Genomic DNA, 23,483 nt, shown 5'->3' with positions numbered 1-23,483 from the left:
GGTGCTGCCATCTGTAGAAAACCTTACATATGGACTAATGGTCATCATCACCCTCGAAGTAGTTCCCATCCGCACCTACACACCGGTCCTAGTGCTTCTGCCATTGGTCAAATGTTTTCTGAAAGTCCTGTTCTTTGAGCATGTTTATCACTGCCAGTAATGCTTCTTGAATCTTCTCTATAGTGTCGAACCAATGGCCTTTCAACTTGAGTTTCATTTTTGGGAATAGCGCAAAGTTGCAAGTTGCCAATCTGGCGAGTACAGTGTGTGGGGTGCAACCGTCACATTGTTTATTGCCAAAAAGGTCCTGGTGAGCAAGGACGTGTGGCAGGGCACATTGTTGTGATGCAGCAGCCAGTTCTCTTGATGCCAAAGTTTGGGCCATCGTAGCCACACATTTTCACGGAGCCGTCGCAAAACGTCACAGTAGTATGTGGAATTCACTGTTTGGTTGGGTGGGACGAATTCTTTGTGCACAATTCCATTGGTATCAAAGAAAATGATGATCATGCTCTTCACCTGTCTTGCTTTTTTGGGTCTTGGAGAGCCCAGGCTCTTCCACTGGGACGGTTGTTGCTTTGTCTCTGGGTCATGACGGTAAATCCAGCTCTCGTTGCTGGTGATAACCCGTGACAAGAAGGTTGGATTAGCAGATGCAGTCTGATGAAGGTCCGTGCACACTTCAACAAGCTGTGCCTTCTGATCGGCAGTCAAGGTCCTTGGCACAAATTCTGCGGCAACACGATGCATGCCCAATTCATCAGTCAACATTCATTGACATGTCCCATAACCAATACCCATTACATCCAAAAGGTCTTGAATGGTACGACATCGATGTGCACGAATCAGTTGTTGAAGTTTGGCAACAATGTCTGGCATTGTGTGGCTGACGAGCCTTCCAATGTGAGCATCATCTTCGACGTCTGTATGGCCAGCCCTGAACCGAGTATGCCACATGCGTACGACTCAAGCTCTGTCCCCTAAACAATTGTTGAATCATTGCAAGGGTCTCTGTAGCACTTTTCCTGAGATTTGCACAGAATTTGATGCATGTGTGCTGTTCGCTTCACGGATCCATCGTAAAATTGCCACACACCAAACACAGAGTATTACAGAAATCACTGTGGACATGCAACATGCCCTCACAGCTGAATGCCACTCCGCACACTGATTCATCAGTTATGCAGCTGTTGCCACCTAGCGGTGCAAAGATCTACTACTCCTACTTTCCATATGGCAGCACCATTCCTGAAAACTTTGGATTCCACCTCGTATGACCTTGGAGCTCAGATGACAGTGATTGTCTGTTTCAAAGTGTGGCACAATCTGCAGTTGGTTACAGCCTGTTCCCTCGGTGGCTGCCATAATAATCTCTTAGTGTTGAATGGGACCCCAGGCATAAATACTGAAAAAGAGTACACAAGAAAATAAATGTATGATAAATATTTACTAGAATGAACAAGTTGATGGAGTACAAGTTAACAGATCCTGGAACAATTAATATGACACTGAAAGTGTAGACAAATGTTAAGCGATATAAAACAGTCGTTGAGAGTGTTGGGTACAGTATGTATGCATAAATGAACAGATTAGTACAAGATAGCAGTTGAAGAACTGATAACATTTGTAAAAGAAAAAGTCTTGCAGGATAAACTTGTGATTACACATCTCAATCAGTAGAAGAGAATGTGTTTGTATGTATCTATTTGTGTGTGTGTGTGAAGGGGGATGAGATATAGCCTACAAGAAAGACAAAACTCAAGAATAATGTGATTTTTGTATCTTTCAAGTGTACGTATGTATAAATCATGTAAGTGGTTTCTTGTTTCCAGGTTCCCTGTTTTTGTTGAGCTCTATAAGATTTGTAACATATTAGATGATAAAACTACTTTTTTCATGATTTTCAATGTTTTATTGAACATATTCAATTATATATTTGTAAATTTAATTTATTAACATAGTAAAATAAGTTTAATCATCTGAGCATGGTACTAGAAATTAAAAGTCTTTTTGTTTAGTATTTGGGAATTTGTGTTTTAGTTACATTATTTCACTGTGGGCCAATGATCCATGTCTGTGAACATATATGAAGATACACAATTTAATTTTTTGCAACTTCTCTTTATTTTCAGAGTTACTTGCAGACACAGAAGTCAGTGTTAATGCATGTGGCATAGCATGATGGTCTGAATTTCAGTCATTGTGTACAAGACAGTTCTGTCATATAAGAGGCACAAAGATAACATTAATTTGTATTTATCTTTCAGATTCAACAGTTCCTTTGCAGAAGCAAACAAGACTACCAATTTGTGTATGTAACAACAAAATTTTGTTTGTTTGGTAGAATGTACCTCCTGTTCAGCTAATTGTTATTGCATCAGAAAAAGTGTTATGCATGCACAAGGAAGTACCTTTGTAGGTTAAGTCATTTTCCAATAACACTTTTGCTTACAGCTTGCTGTACCCATTACAACACACCCTCCACTCGCTGTAAAAATCCATTTTGCAGTTTTTTAACTTTTTATTTGTATTCCTAAGTGTTTATCAAGTGAACATTAGAAGTAGAAATGAAGAATTAGCTCACCATTCATCTGAGTTCATGATCAAGCACCTTAAAAATCAGTCAGATTTTTAGGTTTGTGGTAACTGAGATGACTGTCTGGTGATGGATTGGTGGTGAAGTGCCAGACTGCAGATCCAAAGGCCTGGGTTTCAAACTGCAGCCAGTCCTCGTCATCAATTTCACCTCTGCCAGTGTCTCCTAATGTGAAAAATGCTGAGTCGCAGTATGGTTCAGTATCCATGTTTAACATTATGCCCCCATATAATTGGCTGGTCAGACCATTTCAAAGGTGAGAGGAAGGCAAGGGCATACCACCTTCAACAGGACCATGTATAGTAAATCACTGTGAAGTTGCAACCAACCATAAGGTCAATTAGTGTTTTACTTTTTTTTAATAATTATTTTGTAAAGGAGACAGGGGCAGGGCTAAGGGAGACTGATTTGAAATGCTTGCACTGTATTAATGACAGTCAACGTAGTACATCAACCAACTTGAGTGTGGCTTATAATAGGAGGAGGGGAGGTAATTTTCTTGTTTTTCTAGACAAAAACTGTGTTGGTTTCCGAGCTAAGAGTACAACCAACAGATAAGTAGAACATGAAAACACTATTGAATTCGAGATAGGCAATGGCTGAGTTTTTTCCCAGCTCTGAAGTACAACAAACAGAGAGAGATAACGTGAAAAGCACTTGTATCACAGGCAGATGATGCACACTTTTCCTCTGATATTAAGGTAAGTGATTGTGTAGGAACTGGACTGAAATCTTACTACAGAGAGCAATAGTAGGTCATTCCTGGCTCAAATGGCTCTAGGCGCTATGGGACTTAACTTCTGATGGTCATTGCTGAGTGAGTTAGTTTCCATCATGTATGGACCCTGAAGGTGCGAATAATTCCAGGAAAGAGAGATTTGAGGGGGTTGGATGGGGGAGAGAAAAGCTGGCTAGCCAATATGCGTTGGTGCATCCTCCCTTTGTAGCAGCTGTGTTATTAAATTACTTTTACTAGCACTATTTTCCTACAGTTGCACTTTTCCCATTCTGAATGATGTACTTCTAATTTTGGTGTGTATTATTTCTTGTATTTTCATCATAGGTGCTGCTGTGTGAAAAGATATTGCAACTGTAAAATGTTTTTTCTATAGATCCATTAATAAAATATTGTATTTTTAATATTATTTCCTGTAGCAGATAGCTTTGCAGAACTGAGACAAAGCTGAAATTAATATCATCATGTTGAGACTATGAGTGCACTTGTTATGACTTAATGTAATATATGTTACAACTAACTTGTGTAGTGTTTAGCTCGAGTAGAATGAGGGGCAGGTGCCATCATCCCACTGGACAACTGTTGCAGCGGGTCAAGCACCGTAGTTACTTTACCACATATTTATCTTCAAATGTACTATGTAAGAGCAGGCAGAATTGCTTCTCTCTCATGATAGTGCAGCATATTAGATGAACTTAGAATTATTACATCCATTAAGGAAACCTGACTACGGGCTGTGAACATTTGATATTTTCCCTTCAAGGTTGGAGTGATTTATGTATGTTGCTTATTTAACTTAGAAAATAGTAAGCTGTGGGTTACAAGATAATAGATCTGTAATAGCAGTTTGACATAATAATGAAATTAAAATAGTAATTTTGTTTATCTTTTCTTTTTCTCTGTGTTGTGTAAGTGGCAAAGAGATAATGAAAACAAAAGTTGCTGAGTCGCAGATAGGCACAACAAGAAGACTGTCACAAATAAGCTTTCTGCCAGCAAGGCCTTAATCAAAAATAGACAATTGACACACACACACACACACACACACACACACACACACACTGTCATGACTATAGTCTCTGGAATCTGAAGCCACACTGTCAGCAGCAGCACCAGTGCATGATGGGAGTGGCGTCTGGGTGGGGGTAAAGAGGAGGGGGAGGGATTGTAGGGTAGGTTTGGGTTCACTGAAGTGGTGCTGGAGAGTGCGCAGGGAGGAGGTGGAGAGAAGGTAGGGCAGCTATGTGCAGTAGGGAGGTTAGATGGAGGGTTGGGGAGAGGGGGACATTCTCTGCAATATATCCTACATTCCCGTAACCCTCATGGTCTCACTTTTGTTAGTCATTGTCCTCACTCATCCGGCCCCTTCCCTGTTCCCATTCCAGCATTACACAGCCCTCATTCCACTATCGCATTCAGTCTTCTTACTTCTCTTCTTTTCTGCTATCCCCCACCACTTCTCCCTTGCCCTCCGTCTAACCTCCAGACTGCATGTAACTGCCCTACCATCTCTGCATCTCGTTCCCGCGTGCTCCACAGCAGCGCTTCACTGTCCTCCACTCCTACCCTATCATCCCTCCCCCTCCCTGCCCCAGCCTCCTCCATACCCTCACCCAGTCACAACTCCCATCATGCACAGGTGCTGCTGCTCACAGAGTGGCTTCAGTTGCTGGAAACTGCAGTCATGTGTGTGTGAGAGAGTTGCATTTTCATGTATAAGTGTGTGCGTGCATGTGTGTCTGTCGTCCATGCTTGACGAAGGCCTTGCTGGGTGAAAGCTTATTTGTGACAGTCTTTTTGTTGTGCCTGTCTGCAATTCGGCATCTCTGCTATAAGGTAAGTGGCAACTTTAGTTTTCATAATATTGTTACATTCCATCCTGGATTTTGCATTGTTTGATTTTGACAAAGAGATTAGCTGTTAATGAATCTAGACTACATTTAGTTGGTTCCAGCTGCTTGTGGAATGTGAGACATCTTGAATAGAAATTTTAGTTATAAGTATTTTGCTTGTCATTAATGAATGTGGTTAGAGGAAACTCTGAAAATAGTTCATCACTTGTATAAGAGCAGAAAATTAAATAGAAATACCACTCTGGACATTTATGTGAGAGCTACAAGAACTTGCTTGTGTGTCTATATCATCAGTGTTACTTCTATGCTTGTTATGTTTTCTGATCTGCTATATTTCAGCAGTATGTAAACCTTCAGTAAGATTGTCATTCATTGTTTTGTGTGTGATATGATGGTGATCTCCTCTTAAATTTGACTATTCTATTACAGAATTAGTTGGATGATAAGCAAGTGTCCTTATAACTTGAGAGCGCCATTTGTAGAAGTTTTATATCGTATAGCCCAGTCGCTTAGTGAAAAAAAAATTGAATGTTAATAGCAGGGTTGATAATTTATTCAGAATTTGATTGTGTTGTGATCTCACATTTATCTTCAAGTGTAAGTTTACCACCAGGCATACAACTCCTACAAATATGGTACACTTTTTAAATTTGATATTCAGTGACACAAATGTTTTGGAGGGTGCATATAATGCCACTGTGATCATTTCAAAACCAACTAAATAATCAACATGTTTCTTATTATCCCTTTCATGATAAAGTACGAGATAATACTACTGTTGTGTCACAGTAAAAATTTTGTGCTAATTACACTACTAATAATGATGCAGCACTAATTATATCTAATATAAGGCATCAGACTAACACAAATTCCATGAATGATAACAGGTGCATGCAGCTGAGCGTGCCTAAAGACAAGCTAGTCTCCTAGAGAACAATGTAAGAAGTGTTGCATTAATCAATGGTAAACATTATTAAGGTTTCGGTCATTATTGTCACCAAGGGCAGCCTTTAACTTATTCCATATATCAGTCCACGCATGACAGTACATGGTACCAATTTGTTCCAAAAAGCCAGACACAAAAATGCATTTTTAGGGGTCTTAACATGGGTTATATTGATCATAGAGATAAAAGGTCAAGGGTAGTGGAGAGCCCCTGGCTTAGTGACCATTTGTATACCTATCAGAACAACAGGCATATTGTAACTATCCTACAGTAAAGAGTCAAAATTTAAACCTTACACATTTCCTCCAGTCCAGACAAATTGAACAAGTTCTGTAGGGTGGACTTTAGGTGGCTTATGAAAGCACAATTTGTTTGTGGGTGGTTCCTGAGAAACTACCAAAAAACCATGATTTTTGAGTGCGAAAAGTACCAATTGTGGGATGGCCACTCTGTAATTTCTATTCACGAAAGATTGTCAAAATTTTTACCAAATGTTCTTAAGGTGATATTCTCAGGGAACTTCAAAACTTTTTTCGATATAAGTATCTATTACTGAGTTCTAAAGGCTCAAAGTTACTGTACTTTTGCATAAAATTGCAAAAACTGGTTTTTAGTCATTTTGGAACCATGGACTGCAATTACCTAAATAACTAACCATGGTAGATGGCTCAGATTTTAACTGTGTGTTCTTTAGACATTCACCTAAAAATGCAATTGTCCCCATTTTCAGAAATCTATATCTGTTATCAAGGTACACCGAAAAACCATGATTTTTTATTACAAAAAGTATCAGTTGTGGGGATGATCACTTCTATAATTTCTCTTCAAGGCAAATAATCAAAATTTGTGTCACATATTCGTAAGATGATGTTCTTGGGGAGCTTCTGAAACATTTTTCTATATCCTTTTCCATTACTGAGATTCAGAGGTTATGCACATAACGTCTGGTCTGAGGCATAAATGTAGTTTTAACTAACATAATGAACACATGGCAAGAGTTCTAGGATCATCACAAGAGTTCTGTGGTCAGCAAACTATGTTTTTAGTTAGCATTTTTTTTACCAAGAAAACTTTATGATGTGCTGTCTCTGTATAATAGACTCTTCATGCCTATACAAATACCAGTATACTCAAAGTTGTACTGCAGAGACAAAAAATGGCCAATGGTCTTAATATGCCGGTAAAGAACTTAAAATGACTGCCAAAAATAGTGTAAAACTGAAAAGACTGCAAATTCAGTAAAACATTTCCAATGAACATTTTTACTCTATTGAGACACATAAGATGGGCATTTTCAATGAGTTGTGACTGATGAGCAAAGTATCCAGAAAAAAAACTGTAAAGCAAACAAATTTGTGTTAACCTTATACTACGTGTACTTACTTGTTGTTTATATGTGTCAAAGCCCACACACAATGAAAATATTTTAGACCTTGTAGCTAAAAACAGGCATGACCTTATCGGCAGTGTCAGTACAGAGACAGGTTAGTGTTCATGATGTTGTCATAGTGTCGATGGTTACTAAAATTAATAAATCCATCAAGAAGTCTAGAAGAGTATTTATGCTAGAAAAAGCAAGTTAGCAATTATTAGCATCCCACTTAAACAATGAATGGACATCATGTAGTTCGAATATGACAGACTTCAAGGAATTAGCATATACACATCAGTGGAAAAATGTTTCTCTTAGAACACAGGAAAGGTGAATGTTTTCATCTTTAAAAGACTAAGACAGAAAAGTGGGAAACCAGCTGCCTCAATCATCATTTCACCAACCTCACCAAATATTTTTGCATGTGAACATATTCACTTTCTTTTAACAGAGGACATTCTAAATCCTTTTACCCAGTCTGTCTTTGTTATTTACTCTGCATCTCCCTCTCACTGCCACTGTGTATAGCCGGCCGAAGTGGCCGTGCGGTTAAAGGCGCTGCAGTCTGGAACCGCAAGACCGCTACGGTCGCAGGTTCGAATCCTGCCTCGGGCATGGATGTTTGTGATGTCCTTAGGTTAGTTAGGTTTAACTAGTTCTAAGTTCTAGGGGACTGATGACCTCAGCAGTTGAGTCCCATAGTGCTCAGAGCCATTTGAACCACTGTGTATATATGTCTCTCACCCACTGTTTTCTTTTTCTCCAGTTGGTTTACAGTATACCACACTGCTGTCTCTCCTCTCTCAATTACACTGGCTCCATTTGTCTTTCTTTCGCACTGTCAATGTTTCCACCGTACCTCCGCAGCTCAAAAATTCTGGCGATCCAACATACGAGGGTGAGTCAAATGAAAACCTTAAATATCTTTTTAAATATTATTTATTGTACAGAAGTGGTAAAGAGTTGTATCACTTTTCAACATAATCTCCCCCATGCTCAATCCATGTCCTCCAGCGCTTAGAAAGTGCATAAATTCCTTTAGAAAAAATGTTGTGTCTAGACAAGACAGCCTAGACACAATGAGAGGAAGCCGAAAGGCACGCTCTTAAACTCACGCAGGCTGGCGTGAGGTCTGAAACAGGATACGTAATGAATGCTATAAAGAAAAGTACGTAGCTTCTGGAATACTTAACTTTAATCCACATTTGTAGAACATCGCTCTTGATGATACATTAATAGAATCTCAATATCAATTGAATACGGCGCCTTGCTAGGTCGTAGCAAATGTAGCTGAAGGCTATGCTAACTATCGTCTCGGCAAATGAGAGCGTATTTGTCAGTGAACCGTTCCTTGCAAAGTCGGCTGTACAACTGGGGCAAGTGCTAGTACGTCTCTCTAGACCTGCCGTGTGGTGGCCCTCGGTCTGCTATCACTGACAGTGGCGACACGCGGGTCCGGCATATACTAATGGACCGCGGCCGATTTAAAGGCTACCACCTAGCAAGTGTGGTGTCTGGCGGTGACACCACATTCCTCCCCCGCAAATCGGCGTACGGTTGTGTTATAAGGCTTCCGCCCGCCGTGGGGAGGACCCCATGTTGACGTATGCGACGAGGTGGGGAGCCTAACAACAGGCGAGGCTGTGCCACCCACACCCGGCCATTCGGTCCGAGGGGAGCTAGGAAACGCCTGAAAACCTAGTCCAGGGTGCACGCCAACATGCGGTGTACGCGCCCGTAAATAGACAGGAGGGGCCGAAGATTCGACCTCCATGGCATCGGGGTACCCGACGGGCGAAGATGACATCTGGTCCGGAGCGGGCAAGAGTTCCAAGTCGGAGGACAGCTGGTCACGGGAAGCGATCGGCGGCACGTGACCCAGGGAGGCGCCCGGCGGCTGCAGCGAAGCGTCCACTGCGGGCGGCGCCGGCGGGAGGACCGGCGGCGGCGGCGCTTCGCCATAGGGCAAAATGGAAGGCATCGTCGGTAACACCTGGGGATTAAGCGAGCCAGTAGATGGGTCCCCAGGGCGCTGACCGGACGGCACCGTCGCTGAAAGCAGACGGGGAGCGGCAGAACCCAGGCGACGACAGAGGCGCAGCTGATTGAGATGCCGACGCACCTCACCAGAGGCCCCCAAAACCAGATACATAGCGCGGCAACGAAGAATGCGCCCTGCGAGCCAACGCCGTGAACCGCGATAGTTGCGATAATATACAACGTCGCCTGGAGCAAAATCAGGTGGCTGCCGCTGCACAGGAACCTGACGCGGCGGATGCAGCAAAGACATCAAGGTTCGATGAGGACGACCGTGGAGCAACTCAGCCAGCGAGCGACCATTGCGGGGCTGAGAGCGATACGAAGATAAAAAGAGCAATAACGCGTCCTCCCGAGAATGCAACTCTTTCAACTTCAACAGCTGTGACTTGAAAGTCCGGACCAATCGTTCAGCGGCACCGTTTGACTGAGGCGAAAACGACGCGGATGTCAGATGTTGAATACCATTGGCCTTGCAGAATGACTGAAATTCTGCGGACATGAATTGTGGTCCATTGTCGGAAACAATAGTCTGGGGAAGACCTTCTATGCAAAAGATAGCAGATAACACTTGGATGGTGGCTGATGACGTCGTGGCAGACATCCAGACAACAAAAGGAAAATTACTGAAAGAATCGACCACAACCAACCATCGAGCATTCCAAAATGGACCAGCAAAATCTATGTGCAAGCGTTGCCAAGGGGAAGTGGCTTTCGGCCATGCAAAGAATTTCCGCGGTGGTGCGGATTGTTGTTCGGCACACGCCATTCAAGAAGAGCACATATTCGTAATCGCAGCATCGATTCCGAACCAAGTACAGTGCTGACGAGCAAGTTGTTTCGTTCGCACTATACCCCAATGTCCTTCGTGGAGAAGCCGTAATACAGAGGACTGTAACGAACGTGGGACCACGACCCTGGACTGATCATTATCAGAACGCAACAGCAAAACACCACGTCGTACAAAAAGTCTCTCCTTGTGAGCAAAAAATCGGCGAACCAACGGATCCTCAATCCGTGACTTTGACAAGGGCCATTGAGTAGCAACAAAACGCAAAACGGTAGCAAGGACAGGGTCAGCAGCTGTGGCTGTAGCTACACGACGAAAATCAATCGGAAACGATTCGACCACGTCATCGGTTTCCGAATCAATGAACATGCAAGCAAGTTCGGAGGAATCGAACGCTCTATCCTCAGCAACAGGCAAACAGGACAACACATCAGCGTTGCCGTGCTTAGCAGTGGACCGATACAAGATATCGTAGCAGTACTGCGAGAGGAAAATAGACCAGCGAATGAATTTCTGCGCTGTACGTGGAGGTACAGGTTTGTTCGGATGAAAAAGCGACGTCAAAGGTTTGTGGTCTGTGATGATGGTAAAGTGATGACCATACAAGAAATCATGAAACTTAGTAACACCAAATATGAGAGCCAAAGCTTCTTTCTCTATCTGTGAATAATTTCTTTGTGCAGACGAGAGCAATTTGGACGCAAAGGCAATAGGGCGATCATGCGAACCATCTTTGTGCGCAAGCACAGCACCGATCCCGAAATCCGATGCATCTACCATCAACAAAAGGGGTTTCTGGGGATCGAATGGCATAAGGCAAGTATTTGAAAGCAACGCCGATTGCAACTGGCGAAAGGCGCATTCGCATTCCGTCGTCCAGACGAACGGAACACCTTTACGGCGTAAGCGATGAAGCGGAGCAGAAATGGAAGAGGCATGGGGAATATATCGGTGGTAATAATTAATTTTTCCCAGCACACTCTGTAGCTGCTTCAAATTCTGCGGCGATGGCAAGTCTTGTATGGCACGGAGGTGCTCTGGACTAGGATGTATGCCTTGCGCATTGAGTACATGTCCCAAATATGGGAAGTCCCGAGCAAAAAACACACATTTGTCCTTCTGCAAGCGAAGACCATTTTGTCGCAAGACCTGAAATAATGTTCTGAGATTGGCTAAATGTTCTTCTTCCGTCTTTCCGGAGATCACAATATCGTCCAGATAGTTTGCTGCAGTAGGGACCGACGCACAAACAGTTTGCAGATATTGCTGAAACAATGCAGGGGCGGATGCACACCCGAATGGCAGTCTTTTGAATCGGTACAAACCAAGATGCGTGTTAACCACCAAGACGCGCTGGGATTCTTCGTCCACCGGTATTTGCAAGTACGCATCTGCTAGGTCCAGCGTCGAAAAATATTTACCCGGGCACAGTTTGTCAAAAAGTTCTTCCGGGCGGGGTAAAGGAAAAGTTGCAATCACTAGTTGTGGATTCACTGTTGCCTTGAAGTCCACACAAAGTCTCAATTTTCCGGAAGGTTTTGGCAAAATTACTAAGAGTGATGCCCAGAGAGAAGCCTGCACATGTTCAATCACACCTTGTGATTCCAAATCGTGTAATGTTCTTGCGACCTTATCACGCAATGCGTGGGGAACATTGCGCGCTCTGAAAAATTTCGGTTGCGCGTTGACTTTCAGTTCCAAATGTGCTTCATAGTTCTTAGCGCAACCTAGGCCCGGTGCAAAAATGTCTGCAAATTCTTCACATAGACTATAAACACTGGCTGAAGGCACAGTCTGGTTCACTGATAGGACCTGATTTACTATAGACAAGTTAAACAACTGAAATAAATCTAAACCAAACAAGTTCACTGCAGAAGAAGAACGAAGTACGTAAAATGACACAAGTTTTGTTTGTCCCTTGTATGTGGCAAGAAGGCTGCACTGTCCTAACACAGGGATATTCTGACCGGAATAACTATTTAACGTAACATTTGCGGCACGCAACGGAGGTGTGCCCAGTTGTTTGTACGTGTCTTTATTGATCAATGAGACTGCAGCTCCGGTATCGAGCTGGAATGGTATCACGTGGCCAAGAATGTCCAAGTCTACAAAAAGTTTATTGTCCTGCTGACGACAAGAGCGACTGTCTCGTGCAATTTGAACAGACACTGGTATAGAATCATTGGCTACTTGACGGGATTTCCGTCGACGTCGACGCACACTTTTTGTGGGACGAATACAGTCACTGTTAGAGAGATTAGCACTGGGCGGAGTGGAGTGAACTACATGAATGTCCATGAGCGAAGGTTCACGAGCCTGAGTATTTTTATTTCGATTCCGATTCCGGCGCGAAGCAAAGGGCCTGGAATGGTGGTTAGTGTCCGATCTGAGCTTTTTCTGGCAAACACTCTGAACATGTCCTTTTTTATTACAGAAAAAGCAAATAGCTTGGCGTGACGGGCAATTCTCACGCGAATGTCTAGTAGCACACTGCGGGCATGATTTCACTGCATTTGCTTGCTGCCGTGGGACACGTGGTTGAGATCGTGGCGGCAGCTGCGCGGACGGGCGCGAGGGCTGTTTACAGTTCCGTGCAGCTCGCCCGGCGGGCCGGTTAATGTGACACACGTCTGGCGAAGTTTCAAATGATTCATGAGCAAAGTCAAGTGTGTCTTGCCTATCCAATATGTCGATCACTTGTTGAAGGGAGGGATTGACTAGTTTCAAAATTTGCTCCCGTATACGAACATCACAAACGTTCTGTGCAATTGCATCACGTACCATAGTATCTGAATAAGGGAGTCCACATTCACACTCAAAAGCACAATCCCTTGTAAGGCCTTGCAAAGTTGCAACCCACTCCCGATTAGTTTGACCGGCCGTATGTTTGGTACGAAAGAACGTATACCTTTTTGCAACTACATTGACAGATTCTTTGAAATATGCATCTAATGCCGACAAAATTTCGTCGTAGGACAGAGTTGCTACGTCGCGGCGGGGAAATAATTTCACTATCACACGGTACGTCTGCACCCCTACACACGCCAATAAGTGAGGCTGCCGCTCGTTACCTTGAATTCTGTAGGCGGCGAGATGGAATCCAAATTGGCGTGACCACTCCGTCCAGCTTTCCATCGCCGCATCATATGGATGAAAAGGCGGTGCAACGGCGTATTGTGGCTGCGGTAGCGGTGGAGCGGCAGCGGCCGCATCGTTTTGCATTGCACGTTGACCCTGGACGAGCTGTCCAAGGGCATCCAATAAGGCCTGCGTCTGCTGATTCTGCAAGCGATAAAATTCGGACAGTACATCTGGAGAATGTGGTGAAGCCATGACACAAGTAAATTAGGGCAATACGAACGCTAAATCCTCTTTTGAGACTCGTCGCCAAATATGTTGTGTCTAGACAAGACAGCCTAGACACAATGAGAGGAAGCCGAAAGGCACGCTCTTAAACTCACGCAGGCTGGCGTGAGGTCTGAAACAGGATACGTAATGAATGCTATAAAGAAAAGTACGTAGCTTCTGGAATACTTAACTTTAATCCACATTTGTAGAACATCGCTCTTGATGATACATTAATAGAATCTCAATATCAATTGAATACGGCGCCTTGCTAGGTCGTAGCAAATGTAGCTGAAGGCTATGCTAACTATCGTCTCGGCAAATGAGAGCGTATTTGTCAGTGAACCGTTCCTTGCAAAGTCGGCTGTACAACTGGGGCAAGTGCTAGTACGTCTCTCTAGACCTGCCGTGTGGTGGCGCTCGGTCTGCTATCACTGATAGTGGCGACACGCGGGTCCGGCGTATACTAATGGACCGCGGCCGATTTAAAGGCTACCACCTAGCAAGTGTGGTGTCTGGTGGTGACACCACAAAAAGTTCTTTTGGTAGTCTGCGCAGCCACTCGTGCACCGTGTGGCGTACCTCTTCATCAGAACGGAACTTCTTTTCTCCCATTGCGTCTTTGAATGGTCCAAACATATGGAAATCACTTGGGGTAAGGTATGGTGGGTATGGTGAATGAGGAAGACACTCAAAATGCACGTCTGTGATTGTTGCAACTGTTGTACGGGCAGTGTGGGGCCTTGCATTGTCATTTTGCAAAAGGACACCTGATGCCAGCAGTCCACGTCACTTTGATTTGATTGCTGGCCGCAGATGATTTTTTAGGAGATCTGTGTATGATGCACTGGTGACAGTGGTCCCTCTAGGCATGTAATGCTCCAAAATGACGCATTTTTCGTCCCAAAAGAGAGTCAGCATAACCTTCCCTGCTGATGGTTCTGTTCGAAACTTCTTTGGTTTTGGTGATGAGGGGTGGCGCCATTCCTTGCTTGCTCTCTTCATTTCTAGTTGGTGTAAGTGAACCCAAGTTTCGTCCCCAGTAATGATTCTTGCAAGGAAGCGATCACCTTCTCGTTCAAAGCGCTGAAGTAGTTCTTCACAAGCATCAACACGTCGTTCCCTTGTTTCAGGAGTCAGCTGCTGTGGCATCCATCTTGCAGACACTTTGTGAAACTGGAGCACATCATGCAAAATGTGGTGTGCTGACCCATGACTAATCTGTAAACATGCTTCAATGTCACTCGGCGGTTTTCCTTCACTATGGCTTCAACTGCTGCAATGTTCTATGGAGTCACAACTCGTTGTGCCTGACCTGGATGAGGAGCATCTTCCACTGATGTTACGCCATTTGCGAACTTCCTACTCCATTCGTAGACTTTCTGCTGTGATAAACATGCATCACTGTTCTGAACCTTCATTCATCGATGAATTTCAATAGGTTTCACACCTTGACTACGCAAAAATCGAACAACAGAACGCTTTTCTTCCCTGGTGCAAGTTGCAAGTGGGGCAGCCATCTTTATACTGATACTGCGACGGTATGTGTACATCTGCACTATGCTGCCACCTACAGGCCATTCTGCATGCTGTTTGTAGCATGCTTGCCAACTTACAGGATAATGGCGTGAAATTTTGATTTATTATTACAAATTTAAGGTTTTCATTTGACTCACCCTTGTACTTTTCCTCTACACGCACTTGATTAAAATTTCAATACAAAATGTATCCTCACATATGCCTAGATGTTGAGTTTGCCATTGTGGATGGATAAATCCCCCAAGCCTATGTATGGTTTCCACCCGTCTGTATTATTTATTTCCATTTTCTCCTTTCACTTTTGCTCCCACTGCTTGTGTCTCCACCCATCTCTCTTTCTCTTTTACTGCCATTGCCCCTCACTGATCATCAGTTTAAACTAATTGTTAATCATGTTCGTGAGACATATGAGCCAAGTAGGTGTATTAAGAATGGAAAAGAACCTCTGTGTTTTAATAATCAAATTTGGAAAATGCTGAGGAGTGGAGATTGTTGCAGTCTTAGTTCAAAATAGAATTCACAAATGTTGACAGGCTAAAGTTGGTAGAAATTTGTGTGTTCATAAGAAGATCGATGCAAGACTCACTATTTTAATAGTATTCTTGTATCTTAAGATACTGGCTGTGTTAAGAGTTCCCAGTTTTGTGTCTTTGAGTGACTGATGTGAGAAACAGTGGGAGAGGACAAACGTGATCTTTTCTAGCTTTTGGCATGGCCGCAGTTAATATATTTTAACCAAATTCATCTCATGAAGAATTCATAAAGGCATTGATAAGCAAAGTCAACAACATAAGTTGTTCTGTAAATTTTTATTACAGCATTGATTATGAAAATGGCAACACCAACAAGAAAATGCTAACAGGAATCAAATACCTACCGCATAGTAGATATGTGTCAGTACACAGATTACTACAGTTGCAGAATTGTACATAATCTCAGACTTTGAGAATTCAGTATTATATGAAGCCTCCATATACTGAAGTCACAACCTAATAAATGTCACTGCAAGAAAGGAAAGAAGGCATGGATATAGTAATGGACACCTTGGATTGTGTATGGGTCCACAGGGCATCTGTAGCAGTTGAGTTGTGATAAACATGATTCAGGTTTAAATAAGACTTACTTAGAAACATACTATATGCCACTCAGCATGTCAACAATGGCATTTACATGCACATAGCAATCTGAGGATGGACAAATCTGTGAAGTCCATTAAATTCGTGAAGACAAGACAATGGTCATCCTATATTGTGGTCATGATGAGTGGTCCAGAACATGCGTGTTGTAGCACTTGTCCCTCTTCCATCAGTTGGTTCCATACACATATCACTGCATAACAGTCCACTCTGTACAAACTGAAACGTCATGTAATGACTAAGCTTTTTCCCAGAGGGTGAGTGTTCTGCACCATTAAATCTTACTTACTTGCTTTGACGTAACCAATTGCTTTGACCTTTCCTTCATTTAATGGTTTTTCAATTATTGAAGTTGGACCTTTCTGGCTGTCCAAAGAGATAGGTTGCTGTGCTTACTTGTGCACCATATTTGTGAGATTTTAATAAAATTCTTTCTGGATGTTGTAATGTTCACTGTGTTCATCTTAATGTATAATTAATTTGCTTTTATTTATTTATCTTATGGCACATAGCAGCATTACATATACAAATATAAATACATTAATAAACAAAAACACAAATGCGCAACATGTATAAGAGAACATAAACCACATAATAAATACCACATAACACACAGAATTAAGATCTGCAGCGTGTGTGACTAATTAGCTGCACATTGGTGTCCACATCTTGTGTGCACTTCATAGCATGAGGTGTGGCTTTTGTAAAGTCCTCAGCCGATCTGCCATATTTTCTTATATGTTACTCTTTTATGACATCATCTAGGACTTTCTCAGGTACTCCAGAGTCACAACATGGACAGTTCACAAGTCTCCACTTAGAAAGCATGATGTTGCATCTGGTGTGGCCATTTTGGATATGAATGCATTTAGTCCAGTCTTTCTTTGGGAGGTTGAACCCCTGCAGTTGTAAGGCAATGATTACTGAGTTCTTCCAGTGCTTTTACCACATGTCTATTACATTAAAGGTGTTCTGTCCTTCTACAACATTGTTCTTCAATATTAGTTTCTGTGATTTGAAGCATGTATGTGGCAAATTTCTTACTGCATCCCGAATAGGTAGTTTTTTGCACACTTGACATATTCATTACTGCATCTCGAGCAGGTAATTTTTTGTATAGTTTTTTTGCACACTTGACACATTCATTATTGCATCTTGAGCAGGTAATTTTTTGTATAGTTTGTGTCTAGTATTTTTTCCCAATCTGTAACAGTGTTTTTTACATAATCTTAGCTTTGGTGGAGTATGTTACTGATGACAGAGGGCCACAGTATCGGAGTATACCCAAATATAACAGTAATTATACATATGGTTTCATGGAGCTGTATGTGTATCTTGGTGGAATGATGACTTCCTTACCATACTGGAGCACAGTATTCTGCAGTGGTGAAGGCTATTGACATCGTTGCTGTTCGCAGTGTGGATGCACCTGCACCTCAATAACATGTAGACTACCTTCAAGATGGCACACCCTGGCCACTGTTTTTCAGGAACAGGATGGCAAAAAGTCTGCACATACAGTGACCATATTGGAACAGTGATCTCTCATAGTCTTTATCACCAGCAGCAGAAACAAAATTAATTTGCTACTATACTATAATAGCTTTGCCACTATATAAATTGCTATGTTGTTGCTTACACATCAGATGTGTATTTCATTAGTGTTTCTCTAACAGTTTAATAAGTGTAAGACTTTATTCCACTACCAATCTTTTTGTTTGAAACTTTTTTCTACAGGCATTTCAACGCAAAATAATTTACATTTGGTATTCCTGGTGAATAAAAAGTAAATATTTGAAGCATTTTTTCAGATATTCACATGAAATATATGTGTTTTTTAGGTTTAATGTGTACTGTTTAATAATTATTGACTATTACCATCTAATGGCGTGCCAATGGTTTGTGAAAAGTACTTCCATTTTTTACAGGTCAGCTGTCACAAGGGGAAGAGTTTCACACAGCAGTATGTTCGTATCTGTCTGGTATTCCAGAGAGTGACTTGGCGCTGAAGTCGGAGGCTGCTGAAGGGTGCTGGCACAGTGTGCGTCACACAGTATTGCAGGATATTAAGGCAGCATCTCTGCTGGAACAGCCAGTTGTGCACCCACAGTTGCGATATCAAGGCATAGCAGATTGTGTTGCCTGTTACAAGTAATTACTTCTTTTTTGTAAGGAAAATAGTATTCATACTTTTAATATAAGATTATTGTTGCTAGTGATTGCAAATTTTAATAAAATTATTTTTCACCAACCCTGAACAAAGATGCATAATCGTACTACCATGTCCAAAAATTTTAGTACCTTAGGTTTCCACTGCCTACAGTGCCATAGTAGGGCAGTTTGAACATTGTAGGGCAACCAGTTGGTACTGGAGTTTTGTTGTTTGCCTGTGTAAAATATGATTGTGTGCAGTGGGTTAGTGCACAGGTAGCAGCTTTTACCTTTGATTTTTGAGGCATTGTTTAGTATGTATCACGTTCACCTCTGTCAAAAAGCCTTCAGAGATAGTTTTTATTTTTCTTGTTTAAGTTTTGTATATATCTTAATTTTAGAACCATAGATATATGCTACCAACAGCACTGCAATTAATAATTTTGATCTCTTGTTCAGTCTGCATATAGTTTTTTAACCTTTATTACTTTGGCTAGAACATTTTTCCCTTATGTAACTTTCATAGTGGGTAATTGATATGGACTGTGCTTGTTGTGTGCACATTCAAGGTGTATTGGCCATTGTCTGGAAACAGCTAGAAGCTGTGTTGGCCATGGTCGACAGATTTCAGGCTGCTGCCCTAAGCTGCAGTGATGTTGAAGCACCTGTGGCAACCCTTGGTGCTGCTGGAATCTCCTGGCAACCTCTTTGTCACTGTGTTTTCTGATACACAACATGTAACCCTCATTTGAGGATGATGGGTGGAAAGTGGTGAGTTGGTGTACAGCATTATTCTGCTTAGAAAGTGAATGTGGAAACTTGTTGAATGGGTGCATTGTTGGACCTTAGTATCAGACATGAGCTGCTACCCAGTAGCAACAGATTTGAATCAGCATGGAGTGACAGGAAACAAGTTGCAGAGTATGTGAGTGGTCAACATCAGATGTGTTGACCTGAGAACAAAACATGGAGCACAAATGGATGAAATTTAGAAGCATTGTTCTATATGCCACAGACATGAATGTGCTGCACAAGATTGTAAGGGGTGGGAGAGTCACTCTGGTACAATGTCCTTCCTAGAAAGCTGCTATGACAGCAAAGTCATAGATTTAAGCAAATTGAAAGCCTTGTTGAGAAATAAAAGCTGTATGAAGCCAAACACATCATAAGGAGAGCAATGTGACAAGTGTTCAATGAATTCAAAAGTAAAATGCTATCAGCCAGTCATACCAATATTATTAAGAAGTTTTGGGCATACTTAAAATCAGTAAGCAGATCAAAGTCATGTATTTAGTTGCTCAGTGATCATACCGACACCGAAATATAAGAGGAGCCGAAAATACTGAAATTGGTCTTCCAAAATGATTTAACTGTGATAAGGTCATAATGCAGTTCAATCACTGCATCAACTTGGAAATGATAAATATTGAGATAATTAATCATGGAATAGCAAATGAGTTGAAACTGCTCAACAGGTGGAGACACATCCAGAGCAGATGAGATACCTGTGAGATTCTACAGAAATTATGTGAATGAACTTGCTCCCATTCTTGCAGTAGTATGTGAAAGAACTTGCTCCCCTTCTTGCAGTAGTTTATTGCAGGCCACTGGATCAATGAAGGACACTCAGCAATTTTATGCTCATGCATTGTGATATTTTTAGAGAATGAAAATCTCCATTTTCCAGATTAAAAAGAATTCTGCAAGCAATAATCTTGTGAAAGTCAACTACTCTATTTGTCCATGCCATAACAAACAGCATCCAGGTTGCTGTCATGTTCATTGACACCTGGAAACCTTTTGATACAGCTCTATCTTGTCATTTATTGAAGAAAATACAAACTTACTAAGCACTGAACCATATTTTGTGATGGGATTTAAGACTTCCTTTGGGATACAACTCAACATTTCATCGTCAATGGGACGTAATTGACATAAAAAGGTAATCTGCAATGCCAGAAAACTAGCGAAAAGCAGGAATACCCTAACAGGACTGATGATTTGTGCAGCGACTGGCAGTTGACTGAATGTAAATAAGTGATTTGTATGTACATAATGTGGTGACACCGCCAGACACCACACTTGCTAGGTGGTAGCCTTTAAATCGGCCGCGGTCCGCTAGTATACGTCGGACCTGCGTGTCGCCACTGTCAGTGATTGCAGACCGAGCGCCACCACACGCCAGGTCTAGAGAGACTTACTAGCACTCGCCCCAGTTGTACAGCCGACGTTCATAGCAATGCTACACTGACAAATACGCTCTCATTTTCCGAGACGATAGTTAGCATAGCCTTCAGCTACGTCATTTGCTACGACCTAGCAAGGCGACATTACCAGTTATATTTAGCTTATTAAAAAACCTGTACCGTCAAGAGCGATGTACACCAATTATGGATTAAAGTTAAGTATTACATCATCTACGTACTTTATTTGCAATTCTCAAGACATTGTCCTGTTCCAGACCTCACGCCAGTCTGCGTGTAATTAAACGCGTGCATTTCGGCCTCCTCTAGCAACACGGTGTTGGCTCTTCTGCCAACACTACACATAAATAGGTAAAAAATCTTGTACTACTCAATTACACTGTTAGTTATATATCACTGGAAACAGTAAGAACCTTAAAAAGAAACCTGAATGAATCACCTGTACCTACCAACAGCTGAATGACCATATAAAATTGTTTGTAGGAAAAGCAGATGCCAGGCTGAAATTTATTGGAAGAATCTTAATAAAATGTAATTCATCCATGAAAGGAGCAATTTACAAAATACTCATGCAACCAATCATTGAATAATAATTGTGAGACTAGGATACTTATCTGGTTGGATTAATGGAATGAATAGAAAAGATACAGCAAAGAATTGCATGTTTTGTGACAGGATCAATTAATAAGTACAAGGTTGTAATGGAGGTACTCAGCAAACCAAATAGGTGTCCGGAGAGGGTTACTATTGGAATTATAAGAGCATACATTTGTAGAAGAGCCAAGCAACATATTTCCTCTCACTTGTGCATCACAAAATGACCAAGGGAGAAATTAGAAATCATATAGGTAGTCACTGCCAGTCTTTTTTCCAGTGCACTATTCTTGGATGGAATAGGGAGAGGAAAGCAATAGTAATTGCTGAGGTACCGTCTACTACATGAAGAAAGGTGGCTTGTGATTATGGGTGGAGATGCAAGAGGAAGTCTGTATTTCCAACAATTTTGTTTGACTGTGTTTCCTATTTTTGGGAAATATTTGCTATTGTTTAGGAGAACATAATGATATAGAGGCACAAAGAAACAGAATCTGCTGAAATTAGTGGGCAGTTACACAGTAATTTTTACATGGTTCTCTGCTGCAGTGTCAGTTCTAAGGTTGTATGAGTATCTGTGGTGCAGAAGATTCATATGTCATCAAGCAGAAGCACACTCTGTAAGATGAAATGTTAGTGAAAATGTATTCAATATTGTGTGCAGAAGTGGAATATTGAGAGCACAGGAATCTGTATGTGGAGCCAGAAAAAAGTTGTATTAAAAGGTTGTTGTGAGTAACTGAGGTGGATCATATGCATTTTGTAACTCACCATAAAGAGGCAGGCATTTTCTTAGAATTTTATGAAAATTACAAAGCAAAATGACAGTTTGATGAACAAGTCACTGTGTGTGTTCAAGTGACATTTCATGTATCTGGAAAAGTCCATAGATGCAATGTCTGTACTTTGGAACCTGAGGAAACCCATTCTGTAATTGAGATTGAATATGAAAGTCCAAAAGTAAAAATGTTTTGTACCATTTCTAAACAATAATTTCGTAACTAATTTTTCTTCACTGAAAGAAATATAATCCCTGCCTCATTAGCTTAGTGATCATTGCACCTGACTACCACACAGAGGACACAAGTTCAATTTCCAATACTGCCAGGAATTTTCTTCCATGGCAGAAAAATTGGAATAGTGTCCACTTGGCCTCATGATGCCATTAGATGAGTTACATTGATAAGTAGTGGCATCAAGGTCTGGAAATCCATGGGAGCAGTGTGCCATCCCCAAGCTCCCCACCCCTCCCCATCCCCTATAATGCACCTGAGTGACACCATCTAGTAGAGTGTGATGTGCCAGTCAGTTGGTATTGCATGGTCCTCAGCACTTGAGCATGGAGTCAAGTTAAGAGAGAAATATAATAGGTCCCATGTACTTGGACATGTTGGGACATTGGTTAACTCACAACTGATGACAGAGGGGAGGGTCAGAAAGGTATATTTTCTTATTTTACAAGAAGATAGGCTACATGACATTGGCACTGGTGATGTCTCACAGTTCTTAAATTTACACCCACCAGGTCAGTAGATTGGTTTGCATTTGTTACAAATAATACTTTCTATACATTGCCAACAACTGTCCTGATCTTTCGATATATGATCTCTCTCTGTGGTTTGTTTGAAGATAATGTTAATGCCCCATCACTTTTTATTGATATTGTCAGCATGGGAAAAGTACGTTTCCACCGTCATTGAGAATTCATGCCAAACCCACTGAAAATAGCTTGTCAAATATGAGTGTACCACGTCAGCATGAGTGGTATTGCATTTGAAGGAAGAAAGATTAAGGTTTAATTTCCTCTCATTGATGAGGTTACTAGCACAGACTCAGATGGGAGGCAATTTGAGTGAGAAAATTTACTGTCTCCATCTTAGCATTTACCTCAAAGTGATTTAGAGAAATTACAGGAAATCTAAATTTGTATAGCTGGACAGGGATTTGAAGCCTGGTCCTCTCAACCACAAGTCAAGTGCCTAAAGAATTAGTGACCTATTATAAATCCATTAAAGAAACCTTTGAATGTCCCTCTTTGTGAAGGTGGTAAGATCATTTATGTTCACTGTTGATGAAAAATTGGAATCGTTTCGTAAGCTATGATTCACAAACATGAATTTACAGCTAAATGTTTAGTGATCGTGCTTTATTTGCATGACTTGAACTAAATGTGAAAATTTGATT

General features: G+C 41.6%; 1 protein-coding gene across 1 annotated transcript in view; it reads left to right on the top strand.

The window, feature by feature from the left end:
• LOC126199110 (mitochondrial genome maintenance exonuclease 1-like) overlaps positions 1 to 23,483 on the top strand; it is a 51,788-nt gene that overhangs the window by 8,434 nt on the left and 19,871 nt on the right. The window contains exon 2 of the mRNA XM_049935864.1: positions 18,279 to 18,501. Within this exon, the coding sequence (XP_049791821.1) occupies positions 18,279 to 18,501 (223 nt within the window). The remainder of the gene's footprint in view (positions 1 to 18,278; positions 18,502 to 23,483) is intronic.

This window comes from Schistocerca nitens, chromosome 8 (assembly GCF_023898315.1).
Source record: "Schistocerca nitens isolate TAMUIC-IGC-003100 chromosome 8, iqSchNite1.1, whole genome shotgun sequence".
Classification (NCBI taxonomy): domain Eukaryota; kingdom Metazoa; phylum Arthropoda; class Insecta; order Orthoptera; family Acrididae; genus Schistocerca; species Schistocerca nitens.
Note: the sequence above shows the minus strand (reverse complement) of the source record. Positions and strands in the feature narration are given on the sequence as shown.